Raw genomic sequence first — 21,836 nt, forward strand, 5'->3', positions numbered from 1 at the left:
CCGAGAATCATTTTTAATTTTCCCTTTCTCAAAATACCAATTTTTCACGTAATTTCCCAGGCATTATACAATATTAAAGTTAAAGTACCACTGATAGTCACACACACACTAGCTGTGGCGAAATTATTCTCTGCATTTGACCCATCACCCCGTGGGAGGTGAGGGGAGCAGTGAGCAGCAGCGGTGGCTGCGCCCGAGAAGCATTTTTAATTTTCCCTTTCTCAAAATACCAGTTTTTCACGTAATTTCCCAGGCTTTATACAATATTAAAGTTAAAGTACCAATGATAGTCACACACACACTAGCTGTGGCAAAATTGCTCTCTGCGTTTGACCCATCAACCTTGTTCCACCCCCTGGGAGGTGAGCGGAGCAGTGAGCAGCAGCGGTGGCCGCGCCCGGGAATACTTTTTTGGTGATTTAACCCCCAATTCCAAGATTACAACTGAGACTCTCATTAGCGCCATCTTCCAAGCATTTTTTAATCATATTTAAAATCGTAAAAAAATATATATATATATATTTTAAATGTGTGTTCTTGTCTCTCATGATGATTGTGAACAACGGGCAAAATTCCCTTAAAAAAAAAAATAAAAAAAAGTGGAGTTCCCCTTGAACCTTTTTGACCTGGGAGCTCAACTTTTCCACTCATAAAATAACACGGAATTAGTAATCTCACTCTTGATTTTAATCGTGTTCGATAATAATTTTTTACCTACTTAAAGTTTAACAGGATAAATGATGTGAAAGCATGTGTTAATCACAACGATTATTATCAAGGCTTAGGTCAGGCTGATTAGAAAAATAAATACTAATCAAATATTCTGCAAAAAGAGGGTTGTCGAGAGTTAATAAAAAAAATTGGGCCCTGGGGCCACACTTTGGACACCCCTGTCTTATCAGAAGGGAACTAAGGTGATATACAGTGTTGGGTTAGTTACTGAAAAGCAGTAACTAGTTACAGTTACTAGTTACTTCATTTCAAAAGTAACTCAGTTACTAACTCAGTTACTTACACCAAAAAGTAATGCGTTACTGTGAAAAGTAACTATTTAGTTACTTCTTTTTGTCTTTTTTTTGTTTTTAAAGCTCCCATTAATGCCCTTTTAGCCTTTATTTCAGTACTGTTATTGCACTGGAGAATAATACAATCTGTTGATCAACTTGACATGCATTTGCATCACTGAACTCTGCTAAGCAATGTGCTCTACATACAACACACAAAGACAAAGATATGTTACAAAGACCAATTTGTTTCTGGCCACAACAAATTGACAAAACTATTTTAAATAGCTGCAACATAACATACATAAGTAACAAACAGCATAATAACAGCATAGATGTAAACCAAGAAAGGCACACACTACATACACAAAGTCTAACCAGGCATTTTCTTCCTCAAGTAATTCTGATATAAAATCATGTCTGAAACCCGGAACACCCTCCACATTTCCCCAGTTTTAGTTTAGAGATAAGGAAAGATTGGCCTGGCCCACTAGCATCCCTCTTTATGTTTGTGAACTTTATAGTCTATACATTTAGAGTGATGTGATAATCAAACACTCTAGAAGTCTAGAATGAAAGAGTATATAAGAGAATTGACAGCGACGTTCCCTCTCAGGAGCGCGCATGTGCAATTGCGCACTGCTCAAGCGTCCTCTGCGCACGGCAAATCTATGCCATGCACAAAATGAAATAAAAAAATAAGCGCATAACAATTTTCGACACGACACGGACACGACAGAGAAAACCGTTTTCGTCATCATTGTTCAAATATTGTAACGTCTGTCGAGACGCTTTGAGGACATGAATTCCATCCGTCACTTTACTGAGCAAAACTCTTTACTGTCGGCCATAAACACATCACCAAAACATTAGTAAAAAAATTATATCTAGCAAAAGTGGTCATTTTCTGCAGTACAAACCAGACCAAAAGTAACTTTGTTTTATCAACAGCTGCCGCTCGCTCTTTCTCACGTGCGCCAACACTTGCACATATGGCACTGAGCCAGTGATGCGTTTACAGCCACACAAAAAGTCGGACAACTCCAACACCACACATAAAGTGTCATTCCAGGTCGTTGCACTATGATTTACCAATCAAATGTGTGCTTATTCTAGTGTCATTTATTAGGAATCTTAATTTATAAATATTAATCATTAAATGCTGTTAGTATATTAAATAAATACTAATAAAAATATATTTTTTACAAACAGGAAGTTGCAGGAATGTACACATGATCCCCTGCTTACATCTCATTGTGCAACATGTGAATGCTTTAATGGGAACTAAATGCAATGTCTGAAAGGGGTACAAACTATTTCCAAAGCAGGACCTCCACCCAGACAAACAATACAAGTACACAGTTCATGAAAAACAATATTTGTTGTTATTGTCATTGTAAGTGGGCCTAAACACTTATATTAGAAATGGAAATGACTGCTGTCATTTGATTATAATAATAAGAGAATGTTGTTTGTCTATCTGTGTTGGCCCTGTGATGAGGAGGGGACTTGTCCAGGGTGTACCCTGCCTTCCGCCCGAATGCAGCTGAGATAGGCTCCAGCGACCCCGAAAGGGACAAGCGGTAGAAAATGGATGGATGGATGGAGATTTAACTTGTTATTTAGTGAGGTTTGGGACAGGTGTGCTGCTGGTGTAGCCACAGTGTGCACGTCTAAAGTTGCTCACATGGACTCCATTCAATGCTCAGGGACTTTTTGCGTTTGCTCACACACATGAAAAATTAGAGGGAACATTGATTGACAGAGTGTGTGTACCTTCAGCGGTGAATGATGAGAAGAGGCAGAGTTAATCCTTAAGTGGTGGTGGAGGTGAAGTGGCATCAGAGTCTCTGTCTCTCTTTACTAGCTTCGTCGAAGCATGTTGCTTATGTAGCTTGTTTCAGCAGATTTGAATTGCTGTTTTGGGCAGTAGATGGCATCTTTGATCCAAAGCACAATTTACATTTAACTAAAATGTTCTTTTCTTTGTGCTCGACAAAAGAAAAGTAGTGAAAATATCTCCATGTTAGCAAACTCGACTTCTGGCTCCGCCATGATCAGACACGCCTCCCTCCCCACACTCACACCCACACACACCCACACAGAGCGTGTCTCTCTCTCTTCTCCGGCTTGTGACACAAGAAGAATCAGAACGATGACACAGCAGCGCTCCGATAAAACACACTTTATACTACATAAAAAGTAACGTAAAATAACGCAGTAACGCATCACGTAGTAACGGTAACTGAGTTACTGAAAATAAAAAATAACGCGTTAGATTACTAGTTACCGCCGAAACTAACGGCGTTACAGTAACGCGTTACTTTGTAACGCGTTAGTCCCAACACTGGTGATATAACAGTGGACGTTTTTTTGAGCTGTGTGAGAAATTTCAAGTCCCGGTGTTGAAAGGTTGCCTTCCTAAAGAAGGTGAACGCTGCGTTGTGCAGGAGGAGTACCAAGCGGAGGGCATCACCTGGCACAACATCGACTACACGGACAACGTGGGCTGCATCCACCTCATCAGCAAGAAGCCCACCGGCCTCCTCTACCTGCTGGACGAGGAGAGCAAGTAAGAACCTCCTCTTGTCCAAGCGCCTGCTCCAGACCCCCTCATTCCTGTCCCGCTTGTCCAGCTTCCCCCACGCCACCGACGAGACCCTGCTGGCCAAATTCAAGCAGCAGCATCAGGGCAACAAGTACTTTGTGTCCACGCCCGTCATGGAGCCCGCCTTCGTCATCCACCACTTTGCCGGGAAAGTCAAGTACCAGATCAAGGTATGGTTGGGGGGGGGGGGGGTCGTTAAAGCACGTCCACGTTAACTTTACCCTCCGCAGGATTTCCGAGAGAAGAACACCGATCACATGCGTCCGGACATTGTGGCGTTGTTGCGGAGCAGCGACCGGGCGTACGTGCGCCAGCTCATCGGCATGGACCCCGTGGCCATGTTCCGCTGGGGCATCCTGCGCGCCACCATCAGGGGCATGGCTGCCTTCAACGAGGCCGGACGCTCCTGGGCCGCCAAGACCTCAGGTAGGTCATCGGCAGTGCTGCTGTCAAAGATCCTCCGTACGATAGGAGCACTCTGCTGGTTTTTTTATGTACTCATCACAAAAACGCTACTAAAAGATCCTCTATTAACAGGACCTACTTCCAAAAAGTTGGTCAAAGATTCTCCATACGATAGGAGCACTCTGCTGTTTTTTATGTACCCATCACAAAAACGCTACTCAAAGATCCTCTATTAACAGTACCTACTTCCAAAAAGTTGGTCAAAGATCCTCCATACGACAGGAGCGTTCAGCTGGTTTTTTTATGTACCCATCACAAAAACGCTACTCAAAGATCCTCTATTAACAGTACCTAGTTCCAAAAAGTTGGTCAAAGATTCTCCATACGACAGGAGTGCTCTGCTGTTTTTTTGTGTACCCATCACAAAAACGCTACTCAAAGATCCTCTATTTACAGTACCTACTTCCAAAAAGTTGGTCAAAGATTCTCCATACGATAGGAGCACTCTGCTGTTTTTTATGTACCCATCACAAAAACGCTACTCAAAGATCCTCTATTAACAGTACCTACTTCCAAAAAGTTGGTCAAAGATCCTCCATACGACAGGAGCGTTCAGCTGGTTTTTTTATGTACCCATCACAAAAACGCTACTCAAAGATCCTCTATTAACAGTACCTAGTTCCAAAAAGTTGGTCAAAGATTCTCCATACGACAGGAGTGCTCTGCTGTTTTTTTGTGTACCCATCACAAAAACGCTACTCAAAGATCCTCTATTTACAGTACCTACTTCCAAAAAGTTGGTCAAAGGTCCTCCGTACGGCAGGACCGCTCTGCTGGTTTTTTATGTACCCATCACAAAAACGCTACTCAAAGATCCTCTATTAACAGGACCTACTTCCAAAAAGTTGGTCAAAGATTCTCCATACGATAGGAGCACTCTGCTGTTTTTTATGTACCCATCACAAAAACGCTACTCAAAGATCCTCTATTAACAGTACCTACTTCCAAAAAGTTGGTCAAAGATCCTCCATACGACAGGAGCGTTCAGCTGGTTTTTTTATGTACCCATCACAAAAACGCTACTCAAAGATCCTCTATTAACAGTACCTAGTTCCAAAAAGTTGGTCAAAGATTCTCCATACGACAGGAGTGCTCTGCTGTTTTTTTGTGTACCCATCACAAAAACGCTACTCAAAGATCCTCTATTTACAGTACCTACTTCCAAAAAGTTGGTCAAAGATTCTCCATACGATAGGAGCACTCTGCTGTTTTTTATGTACCCATCACAAAAACGCTACTCAAAGATCCTCTATTAACAGTACCTACTTCCAAAAAGTTGGTCAAAGATCCTCCATACGACAGGAGCGTTCAGCTGGTTTTTTTATGTACCCATCACAAAAACGCTACTCAAAGATCCTCTATTAACAGTACCTAGTTCCAAAAAGTTGGTCAAAGATTCTCCATACGACAGGAGTGCTCTGCTGTTTTTTTGTGTACCCATCACAAAAACGCTACTCAAAGATCCTCTATTTACAGTACCTACTTCCAAAAAGTTGGTCAAAGGTCCTCCGTACGGCAGGACCGCTCTGCTGGTTTTTTATGTACCCATCACAAAAACGCTACTCAAAGATCCTCTATTAACAGTACCTACTTCCAAAAAGTTGGTCAAAGATTCTCCATACGATAGGAGCACTCTGCTGGTTTTTTATGTACCCATCACAAAAACGCTACTCAAAGATCCTCTATTTACAGTACCTACTTCCAAAAAGTTGGTCAAAGATCCTCCATACGACAGGAGCGTTCAGCTGGTTTTTTTATGTACCCATTACAAAAACGCTACTCAAAGATCCTCTATTTACAGTACCTAGTTCCAAAAAGTTGGTCAAAGATTCTCCATAGGACAGGAGTGCTCTGCTGTTTTTTTGTGTATCCATCACAAAAACGCTACTCAAAGATCCTCTATTAACAGTACCGACTTCCAAAAAGTTGGTCAAAGATTCTCCATACGACAGGAGTGCTCTGCTGTTTTTTTGTGTACCCATCACAAAAAACGCTACTCAAAGATCCTCTATTTACAGTACCTACTTCCAAAAAGTTGGTCAAAGATTGTCCATACGATAGGAGCACTCTGCTGTTTTTTTATGTATCCATTGCAAAAACGCTACTCAAAGATCCTCTATTAACAGTACCTACTTCCAAAAAGTTGGTTAAAGATCCTCCATACGACAGGAGCGCTCTACTGGTTTTTTATGTACCCATCACAAAAACGCTACTCAAAGATCCTCTATTAACAGTACCTACTTCCAAAAAGTTGGTCAAAGATCCTCCATACGACAGGAGCGCTCTACTGTTTTTTTATGTATCCATTGCAAAAACGTTACTCAAAGATCCTCTATTAACAGTGCCTACTTCCAAAAAGTTGGTCAAAGATTCTCCATACGATAGGAGCGCTCTGCTGGTTTTTTATGTATCCATTGCAAAAACGCTACTCAAAGATCCTCTATTAACAGTACCCAATACCTACTTCCAAAAAGTTGGTCAAAGATCCTCCATACGACAGGAGCGTTCAGCTGGTTTTTTTATGTACTCATCACAAAAACGCTACTCAAAGATCCTCTATTAACAGTACCTACTTCCAAAAAGTTGGTCAAAGATTTTTTATATGAAAAGCGCACTCAGCTGTTTTAGGTACTGACTGCAAATAAGCTAGTCAAAGATCCTCTATTAACAGTACCTAGTTCCAAAAAGTTGGTCAAAGATTCTCCATACGACAGGAGCGCTCTGCTGGTTTTTTGTGTACCCATCACAAAAAACGCTACTCAAAGATCCTCTATTAACAGTAACTTCTTCCAAAAAGTTGGTCAAAGATTCTCCATACGACAGGAGTGCTCTGCTGGTTTTTTATGTACCCATCACAAAAACGCTACTCAAAGATCCTCTATTTACAGTACCTACTTCCAAAAAGTTGGTCAAAGATTCTCCATACGATAGGAGCACTCTGCTGTTTTTTTATGTATCCATTGCAAAAACGCTACTCAAAGATCCTCTATTTACAGTACCTACTTCCAAAAAGTTGGTCAAAGATTGTCCATACGATAGGAGCACTCTGCTGTTTTTTTATGTATCCATTGCAAAAACGCTACTCAAAGATCCTCTATTAACAGTACCCAGTACCTACTTCCAAAAAGTTGGTCAAAGATCCTCCATACGACAGGAGCGTTCAGCTGGTTTTTCTATGTACCCATCACAAAAACGCTACTCAAAGATCCTCTATTAACAGTACCTACTTCCAAAAAGTTGGTCAAAGATCCTCCTGACAACAGGAGCGCTCTGCTGGTTTTTTATGTACCCATCACAAAAACGCTACTCAAAGATCCTCTATTAACAGTACCTACTTCCAAAAAGTTGGTCAAAGATCCTCCATACGACAGGAGCGCTCTACTGTTTTTTTATGTATCCATTGCAAAAACGTTACTCAAAGATCCTCTATTAACAGTACCCAGTACCTACTTCCAAAAAGTTGGTCAAAGATCCTCCATACGACAGGAGCGTTCAGCTGGTTTTTCTATGTACCCATCACAAAAACGCTACTCAAAGATCCTCTATTAACAGTACCTACTTTCAAAAAGTTGGTCAAAGATCCTCCATACGACAGGAGCGCTCTGCTGTTTTTAGGTACTGACTGAAAATAAGTTAGTCAAAGATCCTCTATTAACAGCAGCTTATTTTTGGTACCTACTTCCAAAAAGTTGGTAAAAGAGTTTTTATATGAAAAGCGCACTCAGCTGTTTTAGGTACTGACTGCAAATAAGCTAGTCAAAGATCCTCTATTAACAGCAGCTTATTTTTGGTATCTCCTTCCAAAAAGTTGGTCAAAGATCCTCCATACGACAGGAGCGCTCTGCTGGTTTTTTATGTATCCATCACAAAAACGCTACTCAAAGATCCTCTATTAACAGTACCTACTTTCAAAAAGTTGGTCAAAGATCCTCCATACGACAGGAGCGCTCTGCTGTATTTAGGTACTGACTGAAAATAAGCTAGTCAAAGATCCTCTATTAACAGCAGCTTATTTTTGGTACCTACTTCCAAAAAGTTGGTAAAAGATTTTTTATATGAAAAGCGCACTCAGCTGTTTTAGGTACTGACTGCAAATAAGCTAGTCAAAGATCCTCTATTAACAGCAGCTTATTTTTGGTACCTCCTTCCAAAAAGTTGGTCAAAGATCCTCCATACAACAGGAGCGCTCTGCTGGTTTTTTATGTATCCATCGTAAAAACGCTACTCAAAGATCCTCTATTAACAGCAGCTTATTTTTGGTACCTCCTTCCAAAAAGTTGGTCAAAGATCCTCCATACGACAGGAGCGCTCTGCTGGTTTTTTATCTATCCATCGCAAAAACGCTACTCAAAGATCCTCTATTAACAGCAGCTTATTTTTGGTACCTACTTCCTAAAAGTTGGTCAAAGACCCTCTATATGACAAGCTCACTTAGCTGTTTTTAGGTACTGACAGCAAATAAGCTAGTCAAAGATCCTCTATTAACAGAAGGTTATTTTTGGTACCTACTTCCTAAAAGTTGGTCAAAGATCCTCTATATGACAAGCGCACTTAGCTGTTTTTAGGTACTGGCAGCAAATAAGCTAGTCAAAGATTCTCTTAACACCAGCTTATTTGTTGTGCCTGCTTCCAAAAAGTTGGCCAAAGATCCTCTATATGATAGGAGCGCTCTGTTGTTTTTAAGTACCTACTTCAAAAACGTTATTCAAAGATCCTCTATGTGACAAGCGCACTTAGCTGTTTTTAGGGTAGTGACTGCAAATAAGCTAGTCAAAGATCCTCTATTATCAGCAGCTTATTTTTGGTACCTCCTTCCAAAAAGTTGGTGAAAGATCTTTAATATGAAAAGTGCACTCAGCTGATTTTAGGTACTGACTGTAAATAAGCCAATCAAAGATCCTCTATTATCAGCAGCTTATTTTTGGTACCTACGTCCAAAAAGGTGGTCAAAGATCCTCTTAATGACAGGAAAGCTCTGTTTTTTAAGCACCCGCCGCAAAAATGCTCGTTAAAGATCCTCTTTATATCAGGAGCACGCGGCTATTTTTATGTACCTACTATTGCGAACATCTACTCAAAGATCCTCTATATGACAGAAGAGGCTGTTTTGAAGTAACCAAACGTGAGTCAAAGATCCTCTATATGACAGAAGAGGCTGTTTTGAAGTAACCAAACGTGAGTCAAAGATCCTCTATATGACAGAAAAGGCTGTTTTGAAGTAACCAAACGTGAGTCAAAGATCCTCTATATGACAGAAGAGGCTGTTTTGAAGTAACCAAACGTGAGTCAAAGATCCTCTATATGACAGAAGAGGCTGTTTTGAAGTAACCAAACGTGAGTCAAAGATCCTCTATATGACAGAAGAGGCTGTTTTGAAGTAACCAAACGTGAGTCAAAGATCCTCTATATGACAGAAGAGGCTGTTTTGAAGTAACCAAACGTGAGTCAAAGATCCTCTATATGACAGAAGAGGCTGTTTTGAAGTAACCAAACGTGAGTCAAAGATCCTCTATATGACAGAAGAGGCTGTTTTGAAGTAACCAAACGTGAGTCAAAGATCCTCTATATGACAGAAAAGGCTGTTTTGAAGTAACCAAACGTGAGTCAAAGATCCTCTATATGACAGAAAAGGCTGTTTTGAAGTAACCAAACGTGAGTCAAAGATCCTCTATATGACAGAAGAGGCTGTTTTGAAGTAACCAAACGTGAGTCAAAGATCCTCTATATGACAGAAAAGGCTGTTTTGAAGTAACCAAACGTGAGTCAAAGATCCTCTATATGACAGAAGAGGCTGTTTTGAAGTAACCAAACGTGAGTCAAAGATCCTCTATATGACAGAAAAGGCTGTTTTGAAGTAACCAAACGTGAGTCAAAGATCCTCTATATGACAGAAAAGGCTGTTTTGAAGTAACCAAATGTGAGTCAAAGATCCTCTATATGACAGAAAAGGCTGTTTTGAAGTAACCAAAAGTGAGTCAAAGATCCTCTATATGACAGAAGAGGCTGTTTTCAAGTAACCAAACGTGAGTCAAAGATCCTCTATATGACAGAAGAGGCTGTTTTGAAGTAACCAAACGTGAGTCAAAGATCCTCTATATGACAGAAAAGGCTGTTTTGAAGTAACCAAAAGTGAGTCAAAGATCCTCTATATGACAGAAGAGGCTGTTTTCAAGTAACCAAACGTGAGTCAAAGATCCTCTATATGACAGAAGAGGCTGTTTTGAAGTAACCAAACGTGAGTCAAAGATCCTCTATATGACAGAAGAGGCTGTTTTGAAGTAACCAAACGTGAGTCAAAGATCCTCTATATGACAGAAAAGGCTGTTTTGAAGTAACCAAACGTGAGTCAAAGATCCTCTATATGACAGAAGAGGCTGTTTTGAAGTAACCAAACGTGAGTCAAAGATCCTCTATATGACAGAAAAGGCTGTTTTGAAGTAACCAAACGTGAGTCAAAGATCCTCTATATGACAGAAGAGGCTGTTTTGAAGTAACCAAACGTGAGTCAAAGATCCTCTATATGACAGAAAAGGCTGTTTTGAAGTAACCAAACGTGAGTCAAAGATCCTCTATATGACAGAAAAGGCTGTTTTGAAGTAACCAAATGTGAGTCAAAGATCCTCTATATGACAGAAAAGGCTGTTTTGAAGTAACCAAAAGTGAGTCAAAGATCCTCTATATGACAGAAGAGGCTGTTTTCAAGTAACCAAACGTGAGTCAAAGATCCTCAATATGACAGAAGAGGCTGTTTTGAAGTAACCAAACGTGAGTCAAAGATCCTCTATATGACAGAAAAGGCTGTTTTGAAGTAACCAAAAGTGAGTCAAAGATCCTCTATATGACAGAAGAGGCTGTTTTCAAGTAACCAAACGTGAGTCAAAGATCCTCTATATGACAGAAGAGGCTGTTTTGAAGTAACCAAACGTGAGTCAAAGATCCTCTATATGACAGAAGAGGCTGTTTTGAAGTAACCAAACGTGAGTCAAAGATCCTCTATATGACAGAAAAGGCTGTTTTGAAGTAACCAAATGTGAGTCAAAGATCCTCTATATGACAGAAAAGGCTGTTTTGAAGTAACCAAACGTGAGTCAAAGATCCTCTATATGACAGAAGAGGCTGTTTTGAAGTAACCAAACGTGAGTCAAAGATCCTCTATATGACAGAAAAGGCTGTTTTGAAGTAACCAAACGTGAGTCAAAGATCCTCTATATGACAGAAAAGGCTGTTTTGAAGTAACCAAACGTGAGTCAAAGATCCTCTATATGACAGAAAAGGCTGTTTTGAAGTAACCAAACGTGAGTCAAAGATCCTCTATATGACAGAAAAGGCTGTTTAGAAGTAACCAAAAGTGAGTCAAAGATCCTCTATATGACAGAAGAGGCTGTTTTGAAGTAACCAAACGTGAGTCAAAGATCCTCTATATGACAGAAAAGGCTGTTTTGAAGTAACCAAAAGTGAGTCAAAGATCCTCTATATGGCAGGAGTGCTGTGTGTATTTGTCAGCCTTGCTTCCAGTCCAAGATCTACTTTAGCTAAGCACTTCTCACCAGCAGCACCAGAAGAGAACATTCAGGCCACAAAACGTGAGGCTTTAGCCGATTGGCCGCATTCTTCTTGTGAAGCACAATCCTCACTCGCACATTATTCTGCTGACGCAAGAACACTTTCACCGACCACTTGGCTGGTATCATGTTTGGAGGTAACACACACACTCTCTCCTGACCTCAGTGCTTGTTGTGTGTTGTTGTGTAGGAGTTGTGCGTCCCATCTCCAGGACGCCCCTGGGAGAGCTTCAGCGTGCCAACGCTCCCGTGGAGAGGATGTACAAGTAAGAGCAGCAAACTAAATATGCTCTCCTGTCACCTTGGAACTGCTTTTCTTTCTTCCTTTGGGGGACAGCCAAGTAACTTCAGGGTTTTGGTGACTCGCTCCTTTTTGCTCATGAGCACTTTTTCACACAACCTGATATATGAAGAGGGACACTTTCACAAACACTCCCCACTAGGGATGGGCACCCACTTCGCTACTTTTACAGCAACCCACCCGATTCCGCCGATACTACCGGGTCTTGATACCTTTGATGCACCTTACGTCCGGTCGCAGAGCCGTCACGACCGATTGCAGAACCGCCACGACCAGTCGCAGAGCCGTCACGTTTAATAGGTACCAACCTAAATAGGGTGTCGAGTCACGTAAAATCAAAGGGTGTAATATTTGTTGCATGTGGCGTTGCGTCCAGTTGTAAGAATCGACACGTCCAGCTGCAGAGTCGACACGTCCGGTTGCAGAGTCGACACGTCCGGTTGCAGAGTCGACACGTCCGGTTGCAGAGTCGACACGTCCGGTTGCAGAGTCGACACGTCCGGTTGCAGAGTCGACACGTCCGGGTGCAGAGTCGGCACGTCCGGGTGCAGAGTCGACGCGTCCGGGTGCAGAGTCGACGCGTCCGGTTGCAGAGTCGACGCGTCCGGTTGCAGAGTCGACGCGTCCGGTTGCAGAGTCGACGCGTCCGGTTGCAGAGTCGACGCGTCCGGTTGCAGAGTCGACGCGTCCGGTTGCAGAGTCGTCGCGTCAGGTTGCAGAGTCGTCGCGTCAGGTTGCAGAGTCGTCGCGTCAGGTTGCAGAGTCGTCGCGTCAGGTTGCAGAGTCGTCGCGTCAGGTTGCAGAGTCGTCGCGTCAGGTTGCCGAGTGGTCGCGTCCGGTTGCCGAGTGGTCGCGTCCGGTTGCCGAGTGGTCGCGTCAGGTTGCAGAGTCGTCGCGTCAGGTTGCAGAGTCGTCGCGTCAGGTTGCAGAGTCGTCGCGTCTGGTTGCAGAGTCGTCAAGTACGGTCGTAGAGCCGTCCCGTTTCATAGGCACCAACCTAAATCGGGTGTCGAGTCACGTAAAATCAAAGGGTGTAATATTTGTTGCATGTGGCGTCGTGTCCGGTTGTAAGAGTCGACACGTCCGGTTGCAGAGTCGACAAGTCCGGTTGCAGAGTGGTCGCGTCCGGTTGCCGAGTGGTCGCGTCCGGTTGCCGAGTGGTCGCGTCCGGTTGCCGAGTGGTCGCGTCAGGTTGCAGAGTCGTCGCGTCAGGTTGCAGAGTCGTCGCGTCAGGTTGCAGAGTCGTCGCGTCCGGTTCCAGAGTCGTCGCGTGCGGTTCCAGAGTCGTCGCGTCCGGTTCCAGAGTCGTCGCGTCCGGTTCCAGAGTCGTCGCGTCCGGTTGCAGAGTCGTTTGCGTCCGGTTGCAGAGTCGTCGTGTCCGGTTGCAAAGTCGTCGCGTCAGGTTGCAGAGTCGTCGCGTCCGGTTGCAGAGTCGTCAAGTACGGTCGTAGAGCCGTCCCGTTTCATAGGTACCAACCTAAATCGGGTGTCGAGTCACGTAAAATCAAAGGGTGTAATATTTGTTGCATGTGGCGTCGTGTCCGGTTGTAAGAGTCGACACGTCCGGTTGCAGAGTCGACAAGTCCGGTTGCAGAGTCGTCGCGTCCGGTTGCAGAGTCGACACGTCCGGTTGCAGAATGGTCGCGTGCGGTTGCAGAGTGGTCGCGTCCGGTTGCAGAGTTGTCGCGTCCGGTTGCCGAGTGGTCGCGTCCGGTTGCCGAGTGGTCGCGTCAGGTTGCAGAGTCGTCGCGTCAGGTTGCCGAGTCGTCGCGTCAGGTTGCAGAGTCGTCGCGTCAGGTTGCAGAGTCGTCGCGTCAGGTTGCAGAGTCGTCGCGTCAGTTTGCAGAGTCGTCGCGTCAGGTTGCAGAGTCGTCGCGTCAGGTTGCAGAGTCGTCGCGTCAGGTTGCAGAGTCGTCGCGTCAGGTTGCAGAGTGGTCGCGTCCGGTTGCAGAGTCGTCGCGTCCGGTTGCAGAGTCGTCAAGTACGGTCGTAGAGCCGTCCCGTTTCATAGGCACCAACCTAAATCGGGTGTCGAGTCACGTAAAATCAAAGGGTGTAATATTTGTTGCATGTGGCGTTGCGTCCGGTTGTAAGAATCGACACGTCCAGCTGCAGAGTCGACACGTCCGGTTGCAGAGTCGACACGTCCGGTTGAAGAGTCGACACGTCCGGTTGCAGAGTCGACAAGTCCGGTTGCAGAGTGGTCGCGTCCGGTTGCAGAGTGGTCGCGTCCGGTTGCAGAGTGGTCGCGTCCGGTTGCAGAGTGGTCGCGTCCGGTTGCCGAGTGGTCGCGTCCGGTTGCCGAGTGGTCGCGTCCGGTTGCCGAGTGGTTGCGTCCGGTTGCCGAGTGGTCGCGTCAGGTTGCAGAGTCGTCGCGTCAGGTTGCAGAGTCGTCGCGTCAGGTTGCAGAGTCGTCGCGTCAGGTTGCAGAGTCGTCGCGTCAGATTGCAGAGTCGTCGCGTCCGGTTGCAGAGTCGTCAAGTACGGTCGTAGAGCCGTCCCGTTTCATAGGCACCAACCTAAATCGGGTGTCGAGTCACGTAAAATCAAAGGGTGTAATATTTGTTGCATGTGGCGTCGTGTCCGGTTGTAAGAGTCGACACGTCCGGTTGCAGAGCCGTCAAGTCCGGTTGCAGAGCCGTCAAGTCCGGTTACAGAGCCGTCGCGTCTGGTTACGGAGTCGTCCCTCTCTGGTTACGGAGTCGTCGCGTCTGGTTGCAGAGTCGTCGCGTCCGGTTGCAGAGTCGACACGTCCGGTTGCAGAGTCGACACGTCCGGTTGCAGAGTCGACACGTCTAGTTGCAGAGTCGACACGTCCGGTTGCAGAGTCGACACGTCTGGTTGCAGAGTCGTCGCGTCAGGTTGCAGAGTGGTCGCGTCCGGTTGCAGAGTGGTCGCGTCCGGTTGCAGAGTGGTCGCGTCCGGTTGCAGAGTCGTCGCGTCAGGTTGCAGAGTGGTCGCGTCAGGTTGCAGAGTCGTCGCGTCAGGTTGCAGAGTCGTCGCGTCAGGTTGCAGAGTGGTCGCGTCAGGTTGCAGAGTCGTCGCGTCAGGTTGCAGAGTCGTCGCGTCAGGTTGCAGAGTCGTCGCGTCAGGTTGCAGAGTCGTCGCGTCCGGTTGCAGAGTCGTCAAGTACGGTCGTAGAGCCGTCCCGTTTCATAGGCACCAACCTAAATCGGGTGTCGAGTCACGTAAAATCAAAGGGTGTAATATTTGTTGCATGTGGCGTTGCGTCCGGTTGTAAGAATCCACACGTCCAGCTGCAGAGTCGACACGTCCGGTTGCAGAGTCGACACGTCCGGTTGCAGAGTCGACACGTCCGGTTGCAGAGTCGACAAGTCCGGTTGCAGAGTGGTCGCGTCCGGTTGCAGAGTGGTCGCGTCCGGTTGCCGAGTGGTCGCGTCCGGTTGCCGAGTGGTCGCGTCCGGTTGCCGAGTGGTCGCGTCAGGTTGCAGAATTGTCGCGTCAGGTTGCAGAGTCGTCGCGTCAGGTTGCAGAGTCGTCGCGTCAGGTTGCAGAATCGTCGCGTCAGGTTGCAGAGTCGTCGCGTCAGGTTGCAGAGTCGTCGCGTCCGGTTCCAGAGTCGTCGCGTCCGGTTCCAGAGTCGTCGCGTCCGGTTCCAGAGTCGTCGCGTCCGGTTGCAAAGTCGTCGCGTCCGGTTGCAGAGTCGTCGCGTCCGGTTGCAGAGTCGTCGCGTCCGGTTGCAGAGTCGTCGCGTCCGGTTGCAGAGTCGTCGCGTCCGGTTCCAGAGTCGTCGCGTCCGGTTGCAGAGTCGTCGCGTCCGGTTGCAAAGTCGTCGCGTCAGGTTGCAGAGTCGTCGCGTCCGGTTCCAGAGTCGTCGCGTCCGGTTCCAGAGTCGTCGCGTCCGGTTCCAGAGTCGTCGCGTCCGGTTCCAGAGTCGTCGCGTCCGGTTGCAGAGTCGTTTGCGTCCGGTTGCAGAGTCGTCGTGTCCGGTTGCAAAGTCGTCAAGTCCGGTCGCAGAGCCGTCACGTTTCATAGGCACCAACCTAAATCGGGTGTCGAGTCACGTAAAATCAAAGGGTGTAATATTTGTTGCACGTGGCGTCGTGTCCGGTTGCAGAGCCGTCAAGTCCAGTTGCAGAGCCGTCAAGTCCGGTAACAGAGCCGTCAAGTCCGGTTGCAGAGTTTCGCGTCCGGTTGCAGAGCCGTCGCGTCCGGTTGCAGAGCCATCGTGTCCGGTTACAGAGCCGTCGTGTCCGGTTACAGAGCCGTCGTGTCCGGTTACAGAGCCGTCGTGTCCGGTTACAGAGTCATCAAGTCTGGTTGCAGAGTCGTCACGTTTCATAGGCACCAACCTAAATCGGGTGTCGAGTCATGTAAAATCAAAGGGTGTAATATTTGTTGCACGTGGCGTCGTGTCCGGTTGCAGAGCCGTCAAGTCCGGTTGCAGAGCCGTCGCGTCCGGTTACAGAGCCGTCGCGTCCGGTTACAGAGCCGTCGCGTCCGGTCACAGAGTCGTCGCGTCTGGTCACAGAGTCGTCGCGTCTGGTCACAGAGTCGTCGCGTCCGGTCACAGAGTCGTCGCGTCCGGTCACAGAGTCGTCGCGTCCGGTTGCAGAGTCATCAAGTCTGGTTGCAGAGTCGTCACGTAAAATTAGAGGGTGTAATATTTGCTGTACGTGGCGTCGCGTCCGGTTGTAAGAGTCGACACGTCCGGTTGCAGAGTCGTCACGTCTGGTCACAGAGTCGTCGCGTCTGGTCACAGAGTCGTCGCGTCCGGTCACAGAGTCGTCGCGTCTGGTCACAGAGTCGTCGCGTCCGGTTGCAGAGTCATCAAGTCTGGTTGCAGAGTCGTCACGTAAAATTAGAGGGTGTAATATTTGCTGTACGTGGCGTCGCGTCCGGTTGTAAGAGTCGACACGTCCGGTTGCAGAGTCGTCACGTTTCATAGGCACCAACCTAAATCGGGTGTCGAGTCATGTAAAATCGAAGGGTGTAATATTTGTTGCACGTGGCGTCGTGTCCGGTTGCAGAGCCGTCAAGTCCGGTTGCCGAGCCGTCGTGTCCGGTTGCAGAGCCGTCGTGTCCGGTTGCAGAGCCGTCGTGTCCGGTTACAGAGTCGTTGCGTCCGGTTACAGAGTCGTCGCGTCCGGTCACAGAGTCGTCACGTACGGTCGCAGAGCCGTCAAGTCCGGTTGCAGAGTCATCAAGTATGGTTGCAGAGTCGTCACGTTTCATAGGCACCAACCTAAATCGGGTGTCGAGTCACGTTAAATCAAAGTGTGCCATATCTTGCACGTCGCGTCCGGTTGGAGAGTCGTCACGTTTCATAGGCACCAACCTAAATCGGGTACGGAGTCACGTAAAATCAAAGTGTGCCATACCTTTGTTGCACGTCACGTGCAGTTGCAGAGTCGACACGACCGGTTTCAGAGTCTTCAATTGAACTGCTTTTACCTTGCATTTACCTTCTTTTACCTGGTATTTACCCGTACTTTACCTTCCATGTCCCTTTTATTTACCTTTATTCACCTCCTTGTACCTTATCTCCTTTTTTTTTCCATTTTTACCTTATTTTACCTTTTCTTTTACCAGCTTTACTTTGTATTTACCTTATATTTACCCTCCTTTACCTTCCATTTACCTTTAAGTACCTTCTTTTACTTTTTGTTTTACCGTCTTTACCTTCCATTTACCCTCTATTTACCTTCTTTCACTTTATATGTACTTTTTTTTTTACCTTACATTTACCTGTTATTTAACCTAATTTACCTAGTACCGGTAATTACCCGTACTTTACCTTCCTTTTACCCTCTTCTACCTTATTTACTTTTTACATTTTTACCTTCTATTTATCTTCTTTTACCTTTTGTTTTACCGTCCCTACTATTTACCTTCCATTGACCCTTTTTTTTTTACCTGCTTGATCCTTATTTACCTTTTAAATAATTAATTTTCTATTTACCTTCTTTTACTTCCATTTTACCGTTTTTACTTTCTATTTACCTTTTAATTATTTTCTATTCCCCTTATATACCTTCAATTTATTAACTGCTTTTACCTTAATTGTACCTTATTCTACATTCTATTCACCTTCGTTTACCTTTTATTCACCTTATTTTACCTTATTGTACCTTCTTACCTTCCGTGTACTTTCTTTTACCTTCTTTTACCCGTACTTTACCTTCCTTTTACCTTCTTCTACCTTATTTACATTTTTACCTTCTATTTATCTTGTTTTACCTTCCATTGACCTTTTTTTCTTACCTGTTTGATCCTTATTTACCTTTTAAATAATTGATTTTCTATTTACCTTCTTTTACTTCCATTTTACCGTTTTTACCTTTCATTTACCTTTTAATTATTTTCTATTCCCCTTATACACCTTAAATTTATTAACTGCTTTTACCTTAATTGTACCTTATTCTACATTCTATTCACCTTATTTTACCTTTTATTTACCTTCTATTCACCCTATTTTACCTTATTGTACCTTCTTACCTTCCATGTACTTTCTTTTACCTTCTTTTACCTGTCATTTAGCCTATCTATTCACCTTCTTTTACCTTCTATTTGACCTTTTTTTATCATAATTAGCTCATTTTTAAATGTTACATAAAAAATGCAATTGCATTGTCGAACAATAAAAATCCTTTTACCTTCTTCTACCTTATTTACTTTTTACATTTTTACCTTCTAGTTATTTTCTTTTACCTTTTGTTTTACCGTCCCTACTATTTACCTTCCATTGACCTTTTTTTTTTTACCTGCTTGATCCTTATTTACCTTTTTAAATAATTAATTTTCAATTTACCTTCTTTTACTTCCATTTTACCGTTTTTACCTTCCATTTACCTTTTAATTATTTCCTATTCCCCTTATATACCTTCAAATTAACTGCTTTTACCTTAATTGTACCTTATTCTACATTATATTCACCTTCTTTTACCTTTTATTTACCTTCTATTCACCTTATTTGACCTTATTGTACCTTCTTACCTTCCATGTACTTTCTTTTATCTTCTTTTACCTGTCATTTAGCCTTTCTATTCACCTTCTTTTACCTGTCATTTGACCTTTTTTTTATCATTATTAGCTCATTTTTGAATGTTACATAAAAAATGCAATTGCATTGTCGAACAATAAAAATGTGTTAAAACACACAAAATAACGGAAAATTTGCTACCGTTGTATCGGTTCCCAGGTACGGGGAATTGGTACCGTATCGGTTCAAATGTGAACGGTCCCCATCTCTAGTCCCCACTCAACACGGTGGTGACCACTGTGTGTGTGCGTGTGTGTGTGTGTGTGTGTGTGTGTGTGTGTGTGTGTGTGTGTGTGCGTGTGTGTGTGTGTGTGTGTGTGTGTGTGTGTGTGTGTGTGTGTGTGTGTGTTTCTCTGCTACCTTCCACAGACGAGTCTCTATGCTCGATTTCTACTTTGATCAGTCAGAGGAGCGCCCTCTAGAGGCCTTTGAAGACATCTTTGCTAGCTATGAGAGTAAAAAGTAAGTGAAGAAAGAGTGGCCAGCAGGACTTGAAGGCATGAAGCTGGGCAGGCAGGAACCAAGGACTTCATTTGTACGGTGGCTGACATGGACAAAAAAAACCGCGCAGCAATGTCCAAACACTAAAATAGCGATATTGATATCAATCTGATATCGGCTCGCTTGTAAAAATCCGGGAAATTAAATCTGCGTCTATTTGTGCAAAGGCAGTTAACATCTAAATGTCCTCCGATGAACTCACACTTTCTTCTATTTTACTTGTTTACAAAAGGCAAACATGCTAAGCTATAGGCTACTAAGAGCTAGCAGCTACACAACAGCTAAGCACACAATAGCACACAAGCTAGACATACGCAATACGGTCTTGTCAAATAGTAGTGGTGCACATTTATCATCCCATTAGAAGCGTTCCAACATCCACACACTCCACTCACCTTAGACGATCCAACTACCATTTTCCAAGTTCAAAAAAATTCCAGGAATTTCCAGGAATTTTCCAAAGCCCTATTTTCACCTCTTCCCGGAAAGTTTTCACAGTCCACATTTCAAAACACAATCATCTAGGATTGCTATCAATGTTTTCTGAAATTCCCGGTTTTCCCCAAATTCACAAATTTCCAGGAAATTCCCATTCAAATGAATGGACATATTCAAAGATGTACAATGCCCTAAATTCTCAAAATGTTGCACCATTTTTTTTAACTTTTCAACCATCCACCCACACTTTTCTTCCGATATATCAAACGCAAAACATGTTAAAATATTCTCCAAATTCCCAGTTTTCCTGGAATTTTCTCCCCATTGACAATAAATGGGAAATATACAATCTACTGCATATCCCACTTTTCTCATCTGGTTCAAACCGTTCCACGTTCACCACCTACAGGTTAAAAAAAAATTCCAGGAATTCCCAGAATTAACGGTTTTCCAAAGCCCTATTTTCATCTCTTCCTGGAAAATTTTCACAGTCCACATTTTTCAACCATTTTTGACCATTCCACCTTCAAAACACTCCTCTTAGTGGAGGCAACAAATGCTTTTATTTTTTTGTACAAATTCCTGGTTTTCCCAAAATTCCAGGAACTCCAAACAATTCAAACTGTTACTACATCAACATTTTTCAACCAATTGCCAAAATTCCAACACCAACCCTTTCATATCATCTCAGACAATTGTGCTAGTATCAATATTTCCCAAAAATCCTGTTTTTCCACAAATTTCCAGGAAATTCCCATTCAAATGAATGGTCATATTCAAAGTTGTGCAATGCCCTAAATTCTCAAAATGTTGCGCCATTTTTTTTTAAACTTTTCAACCATCCACCCACACTTTTCTTCTGATATATCAAACGCAAAACATGTTAACACTTTCTCCAAATTCCCAGTTTTCCAGGAATGTTCTCCATAAACAATAAATGGGAAATATACAATCTACTACATAGCCCACTTTTCTAATCCCATTCAAACTGTTCCACGTTCACCAACTTCCACTCACTGTGGACAATCAAACTACCATTTTCCAGGTTCCAAAAAATTCCCAAAATTCCCAGAATTCACAGTTTTCCAAAGCCCTATTTTCACTTTTTCCCGGAAAGTTTTCACAGTCCACATTTCAAAACACAATCATCTAGGATTGCTATCAATGTTTTCTGAAATTCCCGGTTTTCCCCAAATTCACAAATTTCCAGGAAATTCCCATTCAAATGAATGGACATATTCAAAGTTGTGCAATGCCCTAAATTCTCAAAATGTTGCGCCATTTTTTTTAACTTTTCAACCATCCACCCACACTACTTCCCATAAATCGGACGCAAAACATGTTTCCCCTTTTGCAAAATTCCCGGTTTTCATGTAATTTCCCGGAATGTTCTCCCCATTGACAATGAATGGGCATTATACAATCTACTGCATAGCCCACATTTCTCATCCCATTAGAAGCGTTCCAACAACCACACACTCCCCTCACCTTAGACAATATAACTACCATTTTCCAAATAATTCCAGGAATTTCCAGAATTTTCCAAAGCCCTATTTCCGCCTCTTCCTGGAAAGTTTTCACAGTCCACATTTTTGGCCTTCAAAACACAATCAACATTACACAATCTACTGCATAGCCCACATTAGAAGCGTTCCAACATCCACACACTCCCCTCACCTTAGAAAATCTAACTACCATTTTCCAAGTTCAAAATAATTCCAGGAATTTCCAGAATTTTCCAAAGCCCTATTTCCACCTCTTCCCGGAAAGTTTTCACAGTCCACATTTCAAAACACAATCATCTCGGATTGCTATCAATGTTTTCTGAAATTCCCGGTTTTCCCCAAATTCACAAATTTCCAGGAAATTCCCATTCAAATGAATGGACATATTCAAAGTTGTGCAATGCCCTAAATTCTCAAAAGGCCATTTTTTTTACTTTTCAACCATCCAC

General features: G+C 44.0%; 1 protein-coding gene across 9 annotated transcripts in view; it reads left to right on the forward strand.

Moving 5' to 3' along the window:
* The window catches only part of LOC133616672 (myosin IXB), a 302,457-nt gene that overhangs the window by 170,091 nt on the left and 110,530 nt on the right, over positions 1–21,836 (forward strand). For 6 of the 9 annotated variants that reach the window (XM_061976210.2, XM_061976209.2, XM_061976214.2 and 3 more), the window contains 5 exons: positions 3,455–3,576; positions 3,641–3,782; positions 3,843–4,038; positions 11,830–11,905; positions 19,313–19,405. In XM_061976210.2, the coding sequence (XP_061832194.1) occupies positions 3,455–3,576; positions 3,641–3,782; positions 3,843–4,038; positions 11,830–11,905; positions 19,313–19,405 (629 nt within the window). The remainder of the gene's footprint in view (positions 1–3,454; positions 3,577–3,640; positions 3,783–3,842; positions 4,039–11,829; positions 11,906–19,312; positions 19,406–21,836) is intronic. The other 3 variants (XM_061976213.2, XM_061976216.2, XM_061976215.2) reach the window with 1 other exon arrangement.

The sequence above is a fragment of the Nerophis lumbriciformis genome, linkage group LG14 (assembly GCF_033978685.3).
Source record: "Nerophis lumbriciformis linkage group LG14, RoL_Nlum_v2.1, whole genome shotgun sequence".
NCBI classification, from domain to species: Eukaryota; Metazoa; Chordata; class Actinopteri; order Syngnathiformes; family Syngnathidae; genus Nerophis; species Nerophis lumbriciformis.